Raw genomic sequence first — 13775 nt, 5'->3', positions numbered from 1 at the left:
TGTTTTCATCATCTTTGAAATGGCCACAGCAGGATTCACTCCCACAAGTTTGGATGTGATGTCTGAAACTGTAAGGCAGAATAAGAGTGAAAGATTTTGAGGAGAGGCTCTATACCATGAAGGCCTGAAGGAACAGATATTTTACACCATCTCTTTGAAAGCCTCAACACACACCCACACACGGATTTTCATGAATAACTCTGATGATGCACTTGCCAGCTATTCTGCAGATACAAGCAAGCCAGTAAATGAGTTGCCTACTCACTTGCAGTGGTTGAGCAGGACTGAAGCTGTTGGCAGTGCCTACATCAAAGCTGAAATATGGTGAAAGGATTTGTGTCACGTGTCCTGAACAGGGGTAGCCTGCATCACGCTCATTTGCTGTCCAGCAAACGCTATTTCCTGACACCGTGACATGCTTGCAGGGGCAGGTCTCCCTCTTTGCTGTGCCGAGCAGCAAGTCCAGCCAAGTCTGCTGCTCTTCTGTTTAATCTGTAACAGTGTGACCAACTGTCAAATCTCAGGAGATTCTATGGAGCTAGCATTGTATTTAAAAATAGAGCTGATAAGAGTGTGGGTGAGGGAAGAGCACATTCAGAAATCTGGCTTTTTGTTCTTCGTGAGAACTCTCTCTCTCGCTCTCTCTCTCTGACAGATTTTGCAAAGAGCTCACCATATGGGGGATGAGGGCTTGAGAAAACCTTACCCTGAATTCCTTCAATACTGTCCTCTGCTGGGGTGGTAAACTGTATGATTTAAGTTGCACAACTAAGTGGATTATATGTTCTGTGGCCCTAATGTGCTTATTCATCCTTCATACAATCATTGGAGTCATTACCAAGGTCCAGTCAGTCAAATTGGCAGCACAAAGGGTGATGGCTTTAAACGGACAGAGGGCAGGTTTAGATTCGATATTAGGAAGTGGTGGATGCTCCATCCCTGGCAGTGTTTGAGGCCGGGTTGGACAGGGCTTTGAGCAACCCAGTCTAGTACAAGGTGGCAGGAGGGCTGGGACTAGGTGATCTTTAAGGTCCCTTCCAATCCAAACCACTGTGTGATTCTATGGTTCTATGAAATTCCTTTTCAAGTCTTTACAAGTAGGTATGCAAACCCTGCATATGTATCAAGCAGAGATATTTGTGATATATGTGATTTCCCCACAGACCAGTGGGGAAATATAGGCTGGATATTAGGAAAAGTTTTTCACAGAAAGAGTGATAAAGTTTTGGAATGGTCTGCCTGCGGATGTTGCGGAGTCACCATGCCTGAATGTGTTTAAAAAGAGACTGGATGTGGCACTTGGTGCCATGGTTTAGTTGAGGTCTTACGGAATGGGTTGGACTCGATGATCTTGAAAGTCTCTTCCAATCTCGTCATTCTGTGAATTCTGTGAATTCAGTGCCACAAGGACCTTGAACCCTTGCCCTCTTCAACACGGAACCAGTAACTCTTCTATCCGCCCCTTTTTCTCTGGTAAATCCAACCACAGGACTTGTAAGTCCATATTGTGCTGCTCTGCATGGAATCACCACCAGGCAGGGAGGACCTGCAGTATGCAGCCTGAGGCCTGTGTTATGGAAATGTTTGATGTGGCTGAGTTTCAGGGGCTGTAAAACCCTATATTGCAGTCACTACTTGGAGAGCAAAAAAGATTTCTGTGAGAAATGCTTGAGGCTGGAGATATGGTTGATCAGGACTCTACAAAAACCATCCATTTCAGTGACTGTTCACTTGTATTTTAAATAAATGAGTCTTTAGCAGAGAGTCTTTTACCATATGGTCCAGTCTGAGTACCTATATATACTTCATGTAAAATTATATTTGAAAGTCATATGAAAAATTATGCTAAAAAAACCCAGGGAAAATAAGGGACTCATTAGATAAGGAAACACAATTCACAACATCTCAAATTAGATATCTGGATCTGCTTATCCAACTTGGCTCACTTGCCAGCTCCATGGAAGTTACTGTATTTACTAAATTATCTTCTCTTTTTAAAGAGGGAACTAATCTTGCAACATTTTCTTTTCCTCTCTGCTCATACAAATTTGAACTCCCAACAGGTTCTGTTTCATTCATGATGGTGAGCTCCAAGACAGTTTCAATATATTTTTGTTCTTTGTATTTTTTACATAGGGAGCATATACCTGATGGAAACAAAATACTGATAATTCATCTGTACTTTAGAAGTTCTTTGTGCTTGAGAACTGATGCAAATATTTTTCAAGGTGAAGTGTTATTCTGAACATTCAATGTGCCTTATGATGGCATTTTTTCTGGTGATTTTTCAATGCTTTTGTGGAGGCAGTTTCAGCAATTAAAGCACAACACAGCAAATACTAAATATAGATTTGAGTGGAATGGCTGGTACTTTTTGTTTTACACAGCTCAGTTTCCTTATCTCTGTGCAAAGGAGACTGGTTTACTTAAATTGGAATGTATAAGCTCAAAGATATATAGCATTGAGTACATATAGTTATGTTGTAGAGCCTTTAGAGTTTGTAACGTACTTCTAGGGCTTTAGATATTTCAGTTTACTCTAGAGGTCTGTTAGAGTCAGCTTTCAGAGGTTATGTGTTCCTGCCTACCAGTAACATCTGACATAAAAATGCAGCAAATGTGTTTTGGAAATACTGACTCAATTTATCATTTTTAAAATTAGCTCCTGATTTCTACCTTAACATGATGCAACATGCATGGGGTTTTTTTTTTTTTTGCATTTTTAATCCAAATTTTGAGAGTTTATCTTTGCTGCAAACATCTTGGTGAAAGACAAGGAGTATTTTTGTGTATTTCAAGATACTTCATTATAGCTGCCTTCTTCTTATTTCTTTCTTATTTTTCCTGTTCTATCTGTTAACTGCAGTGGCTGTGCTAAGTGAAGATCTTATCATGGTGAGTGCTGGGGCTGTGTTCCAGCAGGGCCAACACCATGAAAGGCTCAGTTAACATACTGTCAGTGGTGCCATTGAGCAAGGACTTCCATGAACGAACTGACTTCATGGAGAATTTGCTGGGGCAGTGTGCAGATGGGAGTTGTGTGTATGACTGCCTCTTGCACTTCCTTAATGAATATTTGTTGCTCTCCATTTTGGCTTCCTGACTGCTTACCATCTCTTATTTCAGTTTTTTTTTGTTTTTTTTTTGTTTTTTTTTTGTTGTTGTTTTTGTTTTTGTTATTTTCACATTGGAAGCTTGTGCATAACATTGTTTTGGAAGGATGCAGCCAGATCCAGATTTTCAGTTAAGCTATTTATCTTTTCCTATTAATGCATTTTGTTTGGGTCTTTCAAGCTTCTTACCTTGTGAACAGATGGCAATTACTTTTCACTCAGAAGCCCTGGAGACATTCTCATGTTTTGCGTTGATCTTCTGATGCTTGGCTCAGAAGATAGCAAGACCAAGAACTAAATGGTCAGAGTATAGATATTTGTATCATACTGTCCTGCACTAACCAGAAAACTGCAACTGTGATTCTTCAGTTTCATTTTAATTGATTTAACCAGATATTCTTACTCACAATATTAGAATGGTACAGCAATGCACTACATGATGTGCAATTCTTAAACCATGGGATTCCTAAATGAGTGGGACTGTCCCCAAGAATCCAAGCAGCAATTCTTAAACTTCTATGCTTCTTTTACTCACATATATTGAAAGTTACATGCTCACTTAGGAGCTTGATTTCTTGTTGTTTTCTAAGTGACCAAAGATCAGGTTACATGTTTACTCCTCCCAGATCAATTTGGTCACTCAAGTAATGTGTTAAAAGTAGAATGATCTTACAGCCAAGCCAGAGCTGCAAAGTTACTTTTAATAAGCACTCTTGTCTGTGTTAATTTTAAGTCAAAAGCAAAACAGTCTGAGGACACTGTAGTGGATTCATACATGTCATATACTAATCCTGAGGTGCCATAAACCAAATCTGATAGGCACTGTTGGTCAGTACAAACCAGTACAGCACAATTTGTGCATTTCACTAGTTTTCTACCTTCTTGGGTAAAAAGGGTTTATCTAAAAATGTGTTTTCTATATGTTTATTAGTTTACTGTGGGAAAGATACAAGGCACAAGACATAAGCAAATTATGCTTTACAGAGGTAGGCATATCAAAACCAGAGTGTTTTCTAAGGCTGCCTGTCCTGCACACCAGGCAGTTCCCAGCAGTGCCATGGCTGATGGCTGCTGGTCCTTGAGCACTGTACAGGAAACAGGCTGGTTCTGAGACATCTGTGACATCTTCTGAGACATCTGAGACATCTGGTTGGGTGATGGGTGGGTATAGAAGTGCCCAATTAAACTGGATTTTATTCCACCGGCATACAACATCTTGTCATTTTAGCTATGGAATTCTCACTGCTGAGAGAGAAAAAAAAAATTATTATAATAGTGATACATTATTGTAGCATATAGTACGTAATTAATTGTTCTAGAATCAATGTCAGTGATTTTTGTAGAATAAAAGTCAATGGAGAAAAAAATGGGGTAGGGAGCCTCATTAAGTTGTAGTATTTATAGTAACAGCATGAAATAAATTTTTCCATCCGACTTTTACATATGGGCATATGACAGTACTGAGCTGACTAAACTAAGCACTGGCATAACTCCATTGACTTTACTGAAATTTCATCCCTTTGCAGCAATATTGGGTTTGGCTCAAACACAAGAGACCAGATAATATTCTGACTGGTAATGCTCATAGCTTGTATTCCTGACTTGGAATAAACAAACAACATATTTCAGGCTATAAGCAGATAATGACGGCCACTTGGAAGAAATTTCCATTTTCAAGTATTCATACAACATTGCATCGCTGGCTGGTTGTGCTGCAGATTGTTCGGCCTTCCTGTAACAGTTACTTATCATTTAAAATTCTGATTTACTGCAAAGTTATATAATTCACCAGGGATGTTTGTTGCAAAAGGAAAACAGGACTTACTCCTTTGAACACTGAGGCAGAAAAAGGCCAGGAACCTGAACTACATGGTATGATCTATTGTTTCAGTGACTGCATACAAGGGGTTGCTTTTTGATTAACCTTTAAAGCAGGTAGGTTTAAACAAGTCAGGCTAAATGCTGTTTTTGTGCTTCTAATACAGAAGTTACTTCATATTTGAGGTGGAGTTTAACATACATAAAGAAGCTTAAGAAACCCTGCAAATTATTGTGTAGTGGTATCATCCAGTTTTAGATGCATCATCCTTCTGCACTCTTTTGTTTGTGTGTAACATGGAGTCAAACAAGTCTGCCTTGAAGAAAAATGCCAGCTATAAAAATCTGAGCATTGTCAGTGGGATCAAAACCCTGAACTGCAGCACTGCTGGGCTTCCTGGGCTTTAGCATAAGTTTTAGCACAGAGAAACAAATACAAAAAGTATTGGTGCTCCTAAACTCAGATAGTGTGTTCACAGAAAGTTAGAGTAACTTAAGGGGGCTCAATAACAAAAGAACTTGAGATTCTGTGAAAAAGTAATGCAGTAGAGTAAAAGAAACAATTTTTAATTTTTTTTTTTTTTTTTTTTTTTTTTTTTTTTTTTTTTTTTTTTTTTTTTTTTTTTTGTGAAAGCATAATGTCTTGCAAGAAAGCTGGATATGTCAGTGAGTCCAGGGGAAGAGGCTCCCTGGCTGCTCTGGTAAAAGCCCTTAAACTTTATAGAACCAAACTGGAAGCCTGGAGAAAACCTGCCTCCAGCCTGTTGGTTTTTACATATTCTCTCCATCTGCTCCCAAACCATTTATATTACCTCTTTTTTTCTACTGCCTTTGGGAAGGAGGAAGGATGGAGGGAAGATGGAATAGCAGAACTCAAAAAATTTCCCCTTGAGAAAAATATACTTGGGAAAATCCTGTTTATCTTCATAAGTTACTGGTTAAGACGCCACTGGATGCCACTCCTGCATTTGTTCTTCCTGCACTATCTGAGTTGATAACACAAAGTTGATTTCATTCTCTGTGATTTATTTTAAATTAATATGATACACACACATACACACAAAAAAAAAAAAAAAAAAAGGAAGTAAAAAATTCCTGACACAAAAGGGTCTTTTAGCAATGATGTAAATAATTTCTCAGGTGAAAATCTGACTCTGAAAGCTGGAACATTAAGAAGAATCTGCAATTTCAGGATGTTGGTAATAAACCATAGCTATGTTTATAGGTATGGCAACAGTGAGCTGCTTGGTTTGACTCTCTCCCACAGTGTAAGCTGTTCATAAAAGCACAGTGCAAAGCCAATTCAAACCAGTATCAACTTGTGCTCCTCTGTCAGACATGTGCATTATTTGTTTGTAGAAGGCAAAAATAAGAACATTGCATACACAGTGTTACTTCATGATGCGTACTTCGCAGATGTTAACAATTTATTGTTAATGCTGTGCAGTGCACTCTGTGTACTTTGAATAAAACATTTCAGTCTTTTATAGGCCAGCATGCCCCTACCACAGGTGTGCAATTCCATAGGTAAGCTAATCTGTTCTTAATTATAGTGACTGCCAATACATAGTTATTTTTTTGGAAAACAGGAGAAATTGTTCTAAGGCTTCTTAAAGGCTGCTAAGACTTTGCTAGGACACAGTGTTCAACTGTAAGAGTTGTGGGTGGAGGGAAAGAATTGCTGTACTTAGTGAAGCAACTCAATAACTGAAAATTTGTGATTTTAATTTCAAAGTAATTTACAATGTAGATATGCTTGCAGAAATACCGCTGTTGTTTTTTGATAGAATGCACACATGCCTAAAGTCTTAATTAGATAGGGGAAATGGTCTGCATTCTCTTAGAACAATGTTTAGGTATTTGCATTTGGGTTTTTTTAATAATATTTATTAAATGTCAAAGCAAGTGTGTAGAACAAACATTTAATTTATTTTTGGCTTTAATCAAAGGAAAATGCTGCTTTCACAGATTATGCTTCAGCTTATTTCCACTTCAAGCATTACATTTTTACTGAGGGGGAAAAAAAGAGATGTGATTTCTGAACCTAGATCACAGACCATTGGATAAAACATGCTCCAGCTGACCTTAGTGAGACAGCATCTGCCTAGCACCAGTGCTTAAACTGTTACTTTCTCTTGTTGTTTTCCTCTCTTCATTCTGCCAAGAAGGTGGAGTTTGTGTCAGAAAAAAAGGAGGTGGGGAGAGAAGGCTTTTCAGACACTAAGAAATTGAGTCCCTTCACTGTCTGGAGAATCACATTTCACAATAATTACCTGGGGATGCAGGCTGTTTCCACTTACAGTTTTATTTACGTGTAAGGTTACATGAGTTTCCCCTCACACTCTGCTGCTGCTTTCCATGAGTATCAGGACCTTGATACCCCTCTTGACTGAGGCAGCACTGAAACACAGATTGTCACACTCCTAATTCTTATCAACCCAAGAGATGTAAGAGGTGACAAGCTTAGCAGTTGAACTGGATGATCTTAGAGGTCTTTCCCAACCTTAATGACTCCATGTTTCTACTCTCATGCAAGTCACCTTTGGAAGTGTAGGTACACTCCCTTTGGACAGAGGGACAAAGGCACGGCAAGTGGACCAGAGCCACTACATCCCACCCTCTGCATGGCTGGGCCTCACAGGCAGGACAACAGACATGACCAGTCATCATAATTTTCCAAGAGATTTTTGAAAATCTAAAAGAAATACTGCTCTGGGTCTAGAACTGTATACAGAAGCAGACTGCAGCTGTAAAACATTGCTGGATAAAGAATAAAGCACTAACAAGATAAAATTTATTTATAGAGTAAAATTACTGGCTTCAGTTTGGCCTGGTTTCCAGACAGATACACTGTGGTCAATTGAAGTGCAAAAGCTTTAAGAATTACACTCAGTTTCTATAAAAATAACTTAAAATCCAATCATAACAATGAAAGTGTCTCAGGTTTTCTTTATCTGATTGCTTATACTTGGTTTTATACAGCTGGTTTTTTCTTTCTGCTCTGAGCAGTAGCACTGTCTAAGCACTGATGTCCCAGTGGGGACACCTTGGAAGAAACATCCCCATGGTTAGAGGGGATTCAGCCAAGCTATCTGGCTGTGTTCTGCCACCTTCATCTTGGCCATTTTATCTTTTTTTTCATCTGTAGTATTGGTCATGGTTAGACAGGAGATACATAAGGAACTGTACAGCTTCCATGAACGGCAATACAAATTACATAAAACCACTGCAGTGACATTTATTAGACGATAGAAGAACAGTTACCACACCTTTTCCAGGCATGCAGCTTTCTTGCAGTCATGATATGCCTCTGGATTCTTGCAGGTGCGTTTCAGGACAGCACCACAAACTCCAGAGCTTAGCAGTCATGAGGCAGTTTTTCTTCTCCCCAGTCTTAAAATTCAGTTTCCTTACAGCTCACTGTATCCTCCTGTAAATATGGTAAGTACTCCAGCTAATCCAACAAAGTAGTATGCTACAAATGTTTACACATTGTCAAGTCCTTTAAAGAGGCCTTGAACTAAGCTGTTTATGTGTTTCTTTGTCTTCAAAGTTTTGCAATATACTTTAGCTTTTATTTTGTCTTCTGATATTCATGTTTACCTACCATGCATCCCTCTTGCAAATATTCTTCAATATTAATGTTAGCTTCAGGGTTGAAGGCTGGACACTTTCACTGAGGTGGTGTCAATGAAAATTTAGTTCCTGCTTTGGTGTTCTGCTGTAAACCAGTATTTGTGGCTTCTTGAAAATGCTTCTGACCTTTTACCATTCAAGGACTTCTAGCAACAGTCTGAAGGTTTTGACAGGATCTCCTGCAGTTTTACTATTTGGGTTTTTTATTCAGTATTTGGTAACATTTAAAGTCTGTGTTTCTACAACTCTGCCTACAGAACACCCACTGACACTCTGAAGTTAAAACAAGCTGGTGAGGAATGCACATCATGTCAGGTCTTCGGTGAGTGTGCAAGGGCTTTATACAGATAAGAAAGAGGATGAAAAAATAACATTCAGCATTTCTACATGCTCATGCCAGTACTTCTGAGGCCTGTTTTACTGAGTACGTTATGAATACCAAGCTAGGCATAAATAAAACATGTCTTGTGCTGAAACAAAACATAACTTTCTGAAGAGATAAAAGCTGTTCTGTGATCATTAGCTACTAATTAAAAATGCATTGGGTCAGCAGGAAATGTTTGAATAAAATTTTATTTATTGATTGTGAATGTCTCCACACAAACACAGAACGTATCCTGTTTCGCCTCACCTCCCTAAACTATGATGTCCATCATAATCTACAATGCTGTCTGAATCATCGCTTTTCTTCTTTTGGTGTGTGTGCATTTTGTAATCTTGGTATGGCTAAGCTGAAGTTAGAAGCTGACCAAGTGCTTTCTCCTTCTCTTTGTCTGATAAAATGGATTGCTGGTTGAGTCAGGGTCTTGTTCAGAAAGTAGTTTACACGGGGACCACTGGGCTGCAGTTGCAAGCAACAGCAATAGAAAAGCTGCTATTGCAGAATTATCTTTTGAAGTATTTGGAACAGACTCAAAGCAGCGTGGAGAGGGGATGCGCCTCTTACTGGGTTTTAGTTATTGCTGACAAGGGCATTTTGTTCCCAGTCCTGTGGCTTAAACTTTTTGGTGTTACTGTGGATCTTTTGGTGGAACTGATCGTTCAAACGGATGTCACGATTCTTCTTTATTTCCACATCGTTTTCTTACTAAAACAAACATAAGCAGAGGAAAACAGTGATTTTATTATGACCTCTACTTACTAAGGTCTGCGCATTTCCAATGCCGCAATTCTGGAGTCAGGCATTTCACTTTCCTTTTCCGATTACCTATACATCACGCCAAGTGCTGTCAGTTCAGTGTTTTCCCCGGGGACGGGCACACGCCGCTGCACACAAGCCCGTTCCCAGAGCCCAGGGTGAACGGGCGGCAAATACATGTGCAAACGCCAGCCCAAAACCCACCTCCACGGGCCGGGCCGGGCCGGGCCGAGCCCGGTTGGGTTGGGCCGGGCCGGGCCGGGCCGGGCCGGGCTGTTAATCCCGGCCTCCTGGCGTTTGGCTTTTCCCAATTTTTGGGGTTTTTTTGAGTCCCGCTAGCCCGGCTGGGCTGGGTTGGGCCGGGCCGGGGTGGCCCGGGCAGACTCGCCCCCCGCCGCAGCCCTCGCTGCAGCTCGCCCCGTGGGCCGGGTTATGTAAGCGGCTCGTCCCCGAGCAGCAGCCGCCGCATCTGCGGCGCTCCCGCCCCTGTCCCCGCCCCGCTGCCAGCGCCGGAGAGGCAGGAGGCGGCGGCGGCAGCGCAATAGAGCAAGTTTTGTCTCCGGCGAGGGGCGGCCGGGTCCCACCGCGCTCGGCAGCGCCGGCAGCATGGCCGCGGCGCCCCTGGGGCGGGCAGCAGCCCCCGTAGCGGCGGCAGCGCCCCGCTGAGCTCCCCGGGCAGCGGCAGCGGGAGCGGCCGCCTCCGCCGCCCATCCGGGCCGCCAGCCCGCTCGCCGGAGAGCGGCGGTCCCCCGGCCCGGCCCGGCGCGGCACCATGTGGGGCGGGCTGCACCCCCAGCCCGGCTTGCGCGGCTATAAGGCGGGTAAGAGCGCTAAGGAGGAAAGGGGCTAGGGCGGGGGGGAGGCACAGGGGCCCGCGCCGCTTCCCGTCCCCTCCCCCGGCCGGCCCGGCTCCCTCCCGGCTCCCCGCGGGACCGCCGGAGGAAGCGGCTCTGTCCCCGCCGCGCGCGGGAGGCGGCGCGGCCCCTGCCCCGCGCCCCGCGGCCGGAGGGGGACGTGGCGCCCCGAGGGGGCGCGGGGGCCGGCCCGGTGCCGCTGGCGCCGAATCGGCCCCAGCCGGGGGCTCAGCGTTTCCTTAGCTGGACCTTGAAGCGGATGACAAAAGCTGAGCTTAACCTACATAATCCGTTTCCATGTTTGAGCTTTCTCTTCCATCCCCGATTTATGTCGGTATACCCTTAAGCAGAGTCTGGAAGTGTGCTTCTCTTGTAAATTTCGTTGTAAATTTAGACCGGAAAAAACGGGTCGAGTCCTGTTTTGTTTTGTTTTGTTTGTTTCTTGGTTTTTTTTTTTTTTCCCTTTTCCCTTTGTTTCTCCACCACTTTTCTGTCTCTGGATTAATTAGAATCTAGTTCATGCAGGCTGGCAGGGATGCGTTGAAATGGTAATGCTTGGAGTTAGGTTGTTCCAGGGGAAACACCTCTGTGCAAGCGATGGGCTGACTTCCCCCGTCACGGCTGTCAAACTGGCAGAGCAAAAGCGGTGAATTGGCTGCAGAGCCGTGTGAGCATTGCTTTTGGGCAGGTAAGGCAAGGTACCGGCCCTTTAGGATGCCTTTTTTAGGATTTGAAAATACTACCGTCTGTATCACCTGTCTTGCTCTGGCAGGGCTTCTGCAAATATTTTGTCATGTTTTGATTTATTGAAGCAATTGATCACAAGTGGAGGTCTGTGGTTTGGCTCTGCCATTGCAAGTGCAGAGTGAGTAGTGATGTTGGAGTAATTTCTCTCCTCTAGAAATTTGGATTTATATTTTAATGTTGGGTTCGCAAAAGATGACTGTATAATGTCTATACAGTTAGCTGATGTATTTAAATGGTGAGATTGTTTTGCTTATGACGGACAGGGGTTTTTTTTGCAAATACAAGAGCTGCTAAGATATTCTCAGCAGCTGCCTGAATCTCTACAAGTAGGCTAATGTTCATCCCTATAAGATGAAAGAAGGCATTGTTCTTTTTTTCTGTACTGTGATTAAGTTATGAATTTCTGTGTATAATACGTTTGCCTTGTTGAAGCATTTTAAGAAATTATTTAGTGCTTCCTGCAGAAGAATGGAGTTACATTATCTTTGTACTACAGCTTGCAAAGATAGTGGGTATTCTGAACAATAGGTGTGGAGATTTCAGTTAATTTAATGGAAGCTGCAGGAATTTAGGGTGTTCCAGTTCTTGATTATTGTCTTTGGGACAGGAATATTAAAAGGTTATGTCATCACCATATACTCTGACACTAACCGTTACAAAGGTTGTTGGTGTTCATTTTTCACTTGTTTCAGAAAACTTTAGATTGTGACATTTGATACATTGTTTTCCCTTTTGTTTGGGGTCAAATAAAGTGTTTTAATATTGCGTTGAATTAATCAGCAATTCCAGTGAATTATTGGATTAATGTTTTGCTTTGCATGTTTGTCAGAATTGTGTGTAAGACTGGAGAACAAATTATGTGTATTGCTTCTACTTCCTCCTCCATCCCTTCTTTTCTTTTGAACTTGTGTTAACCCTGAGTGTTTAAATGTATGTGTCTCTCTAAGCAGTAGAGGTGTAAAGTAGCAAAACTGGTAGAAAAAAGATCTAATTTGAGATAACTGACAGAAAGTGCTGGTTAATTAGAAGGCAAGAAGGTAGGTTTAACCTTGAGGGATGATGTCTGCATTATAATTTCCAACTGAGGAGTGCCCTCCTTCGTCTCTCCTACTGGGAAACAGTTGAGAAGTTGTTTTGTGTGGTTTATAATGTGTCTGAAGATGTGGAAGTTATTGAGCTCCATGCAGGTATTTTTATTGAAGGAATGACAGCTACTAAGCTCCTATGCTATTGTTACTGCCATGTTAGGTGTTTTTATTTCTTTGTAAGGAAGCTGTTCATGGGAAAAGTGTTTTGTAGCAGAACAGCAGTGTCCTACTAGGAAGCAGGAGTTCAGGCACTTATTTCTTAAGCTGAAGGAACCTTTCTTCTGCCAAGATATGTTTAATTCTTCAATGGCAATTACTTGATGTAGATTCCAGTTGGTGTGGGAGTATAACAGTTAATGACTCGATAATTCTTGGTAAACATATTTTTATAGTGAAAAGTCTTTGGTTTTGCTAGTTGGACTCAGTTATCTATGGATATAGGTATTTAAAATCTTACTTTTTGAAAATCACTGAAAATCATACAGTTGAAAACCATATAATTCCCTTACAAAGCTAGATGCTTACTGAGTTATAGTATTTACACAGGGGAATTACCAGTTTTTTAGTAATAGATGCAAATTAATTCTGGTTATCTTAAAATGTAACAAGCAAGGACACTTTTGGAGCATATTTAATTTGTGACCTTCAGTTTTACTCTTTCTTCTCATTTCCACATGGTACTTGCTTTTTGGTTCAATAGGAGTGCCTTCTCTGAAAAAAAAAATTGCCGTCTTGTTTGTATCCTGCTGAGAATTTTTTTTTTAGATAGGTGTTTCTTGTATAATCAGTGAATTTAATGACACAGTTTGCTGCTCATGCAAAATAATTTCAGCTCCTTACAGTCTCAGTGCCTGTCCTAAAAAATTAAATTGCTGAAAAATTAAATTTGAAATGTGTATGATTGACTCAAGTCTTTCAGTCTTCTTATACATGTGACTGTTTATGAAACCCTTGCAGCATAGTTTGTACCTCTGTAAAGACAGCAGTTACTCATGTGCTGTAGAAATTTAGCTGCAGTGAAGGGCATACAGCATTTTAATCCCTTTGCTTATTTATCTAGACCAGCCTTTGAAAGGCACATTTGGTTAATAACTCTTTTAAGACTATGAAAGTGCTCGTCATAGATGTGGTTGGGCCATGTGTGTCCAACAGATGCCTGTGGAAAGTGAAAGAAGCACTCTGAAATGAAGTAACACATATTTATTACTTTAGTAAACTGTGCCACCTCTAGTCAAGCTTCTTTCCACTGTCCATTATTGCCTGTTGGTAATGTTGGACATCAAAAGGATTTTATTGACACTCTCTAAAAATAGTAGCCTGCACCTCTCTGCTCCTGGAGCCCTGGCAGTGTGATTTGCCCTGTGTTCCTTACTTGAGCCTC

General features: G+C 41.4%; 1 protein-coding gene across 2 annotated transcripts in view; it reads left to right on the top strand.

The window, feature by feature from the left end:
* Nucleotides 1-10243: 10243 nt before the first annotated feature.
* CEP85L (centrosomal protein 85 like) overlaps nucleotides 10244-13775 on the top strand; it is a 102417-nt gene continuing 98885 nt past the window's right edge. Inside the window, exon 1 of one of the 2 annotated variants that reach the window (XM_041470120.1) lies at nucleotides 10244-10526. In XM_041470120.1, the coding sequence (XP_041326054.1) occupies nucleotides 10478-10526 (49 nt within the window). In that variant the 5' untranslated portion in view covers nucleotides 10244-10477. Of the gene's footprint in view, nucleotides 10527-11144; nucleotides 11248-13775 lie in introns of those variants that run through there. The other variant, XM_041470121.1, reaches the window with a different exon arrangement.

Source organism: Pyrgilauda ruficollis, unplaced genomic scaffold (assembly GCF_017590135.1).
Source record: "Pyrgilauda ruficollis isolate IOZ18807 unplaced genomic scaffold, ASM1759013v1 scaffold24, whole genome shotgun sequence".
In the NCBI taxonomy this organism is placed as follows: domain Eukaryota; kingdom Metazoa; phylum Chordata; class Aves; order Passeriformes; family Passeridae; genus Pyrgilauda; species Pyrgilauda ruficollis.
This window is presented reverse-complemented; position numbering and strand designations above follow the sequence as displayed.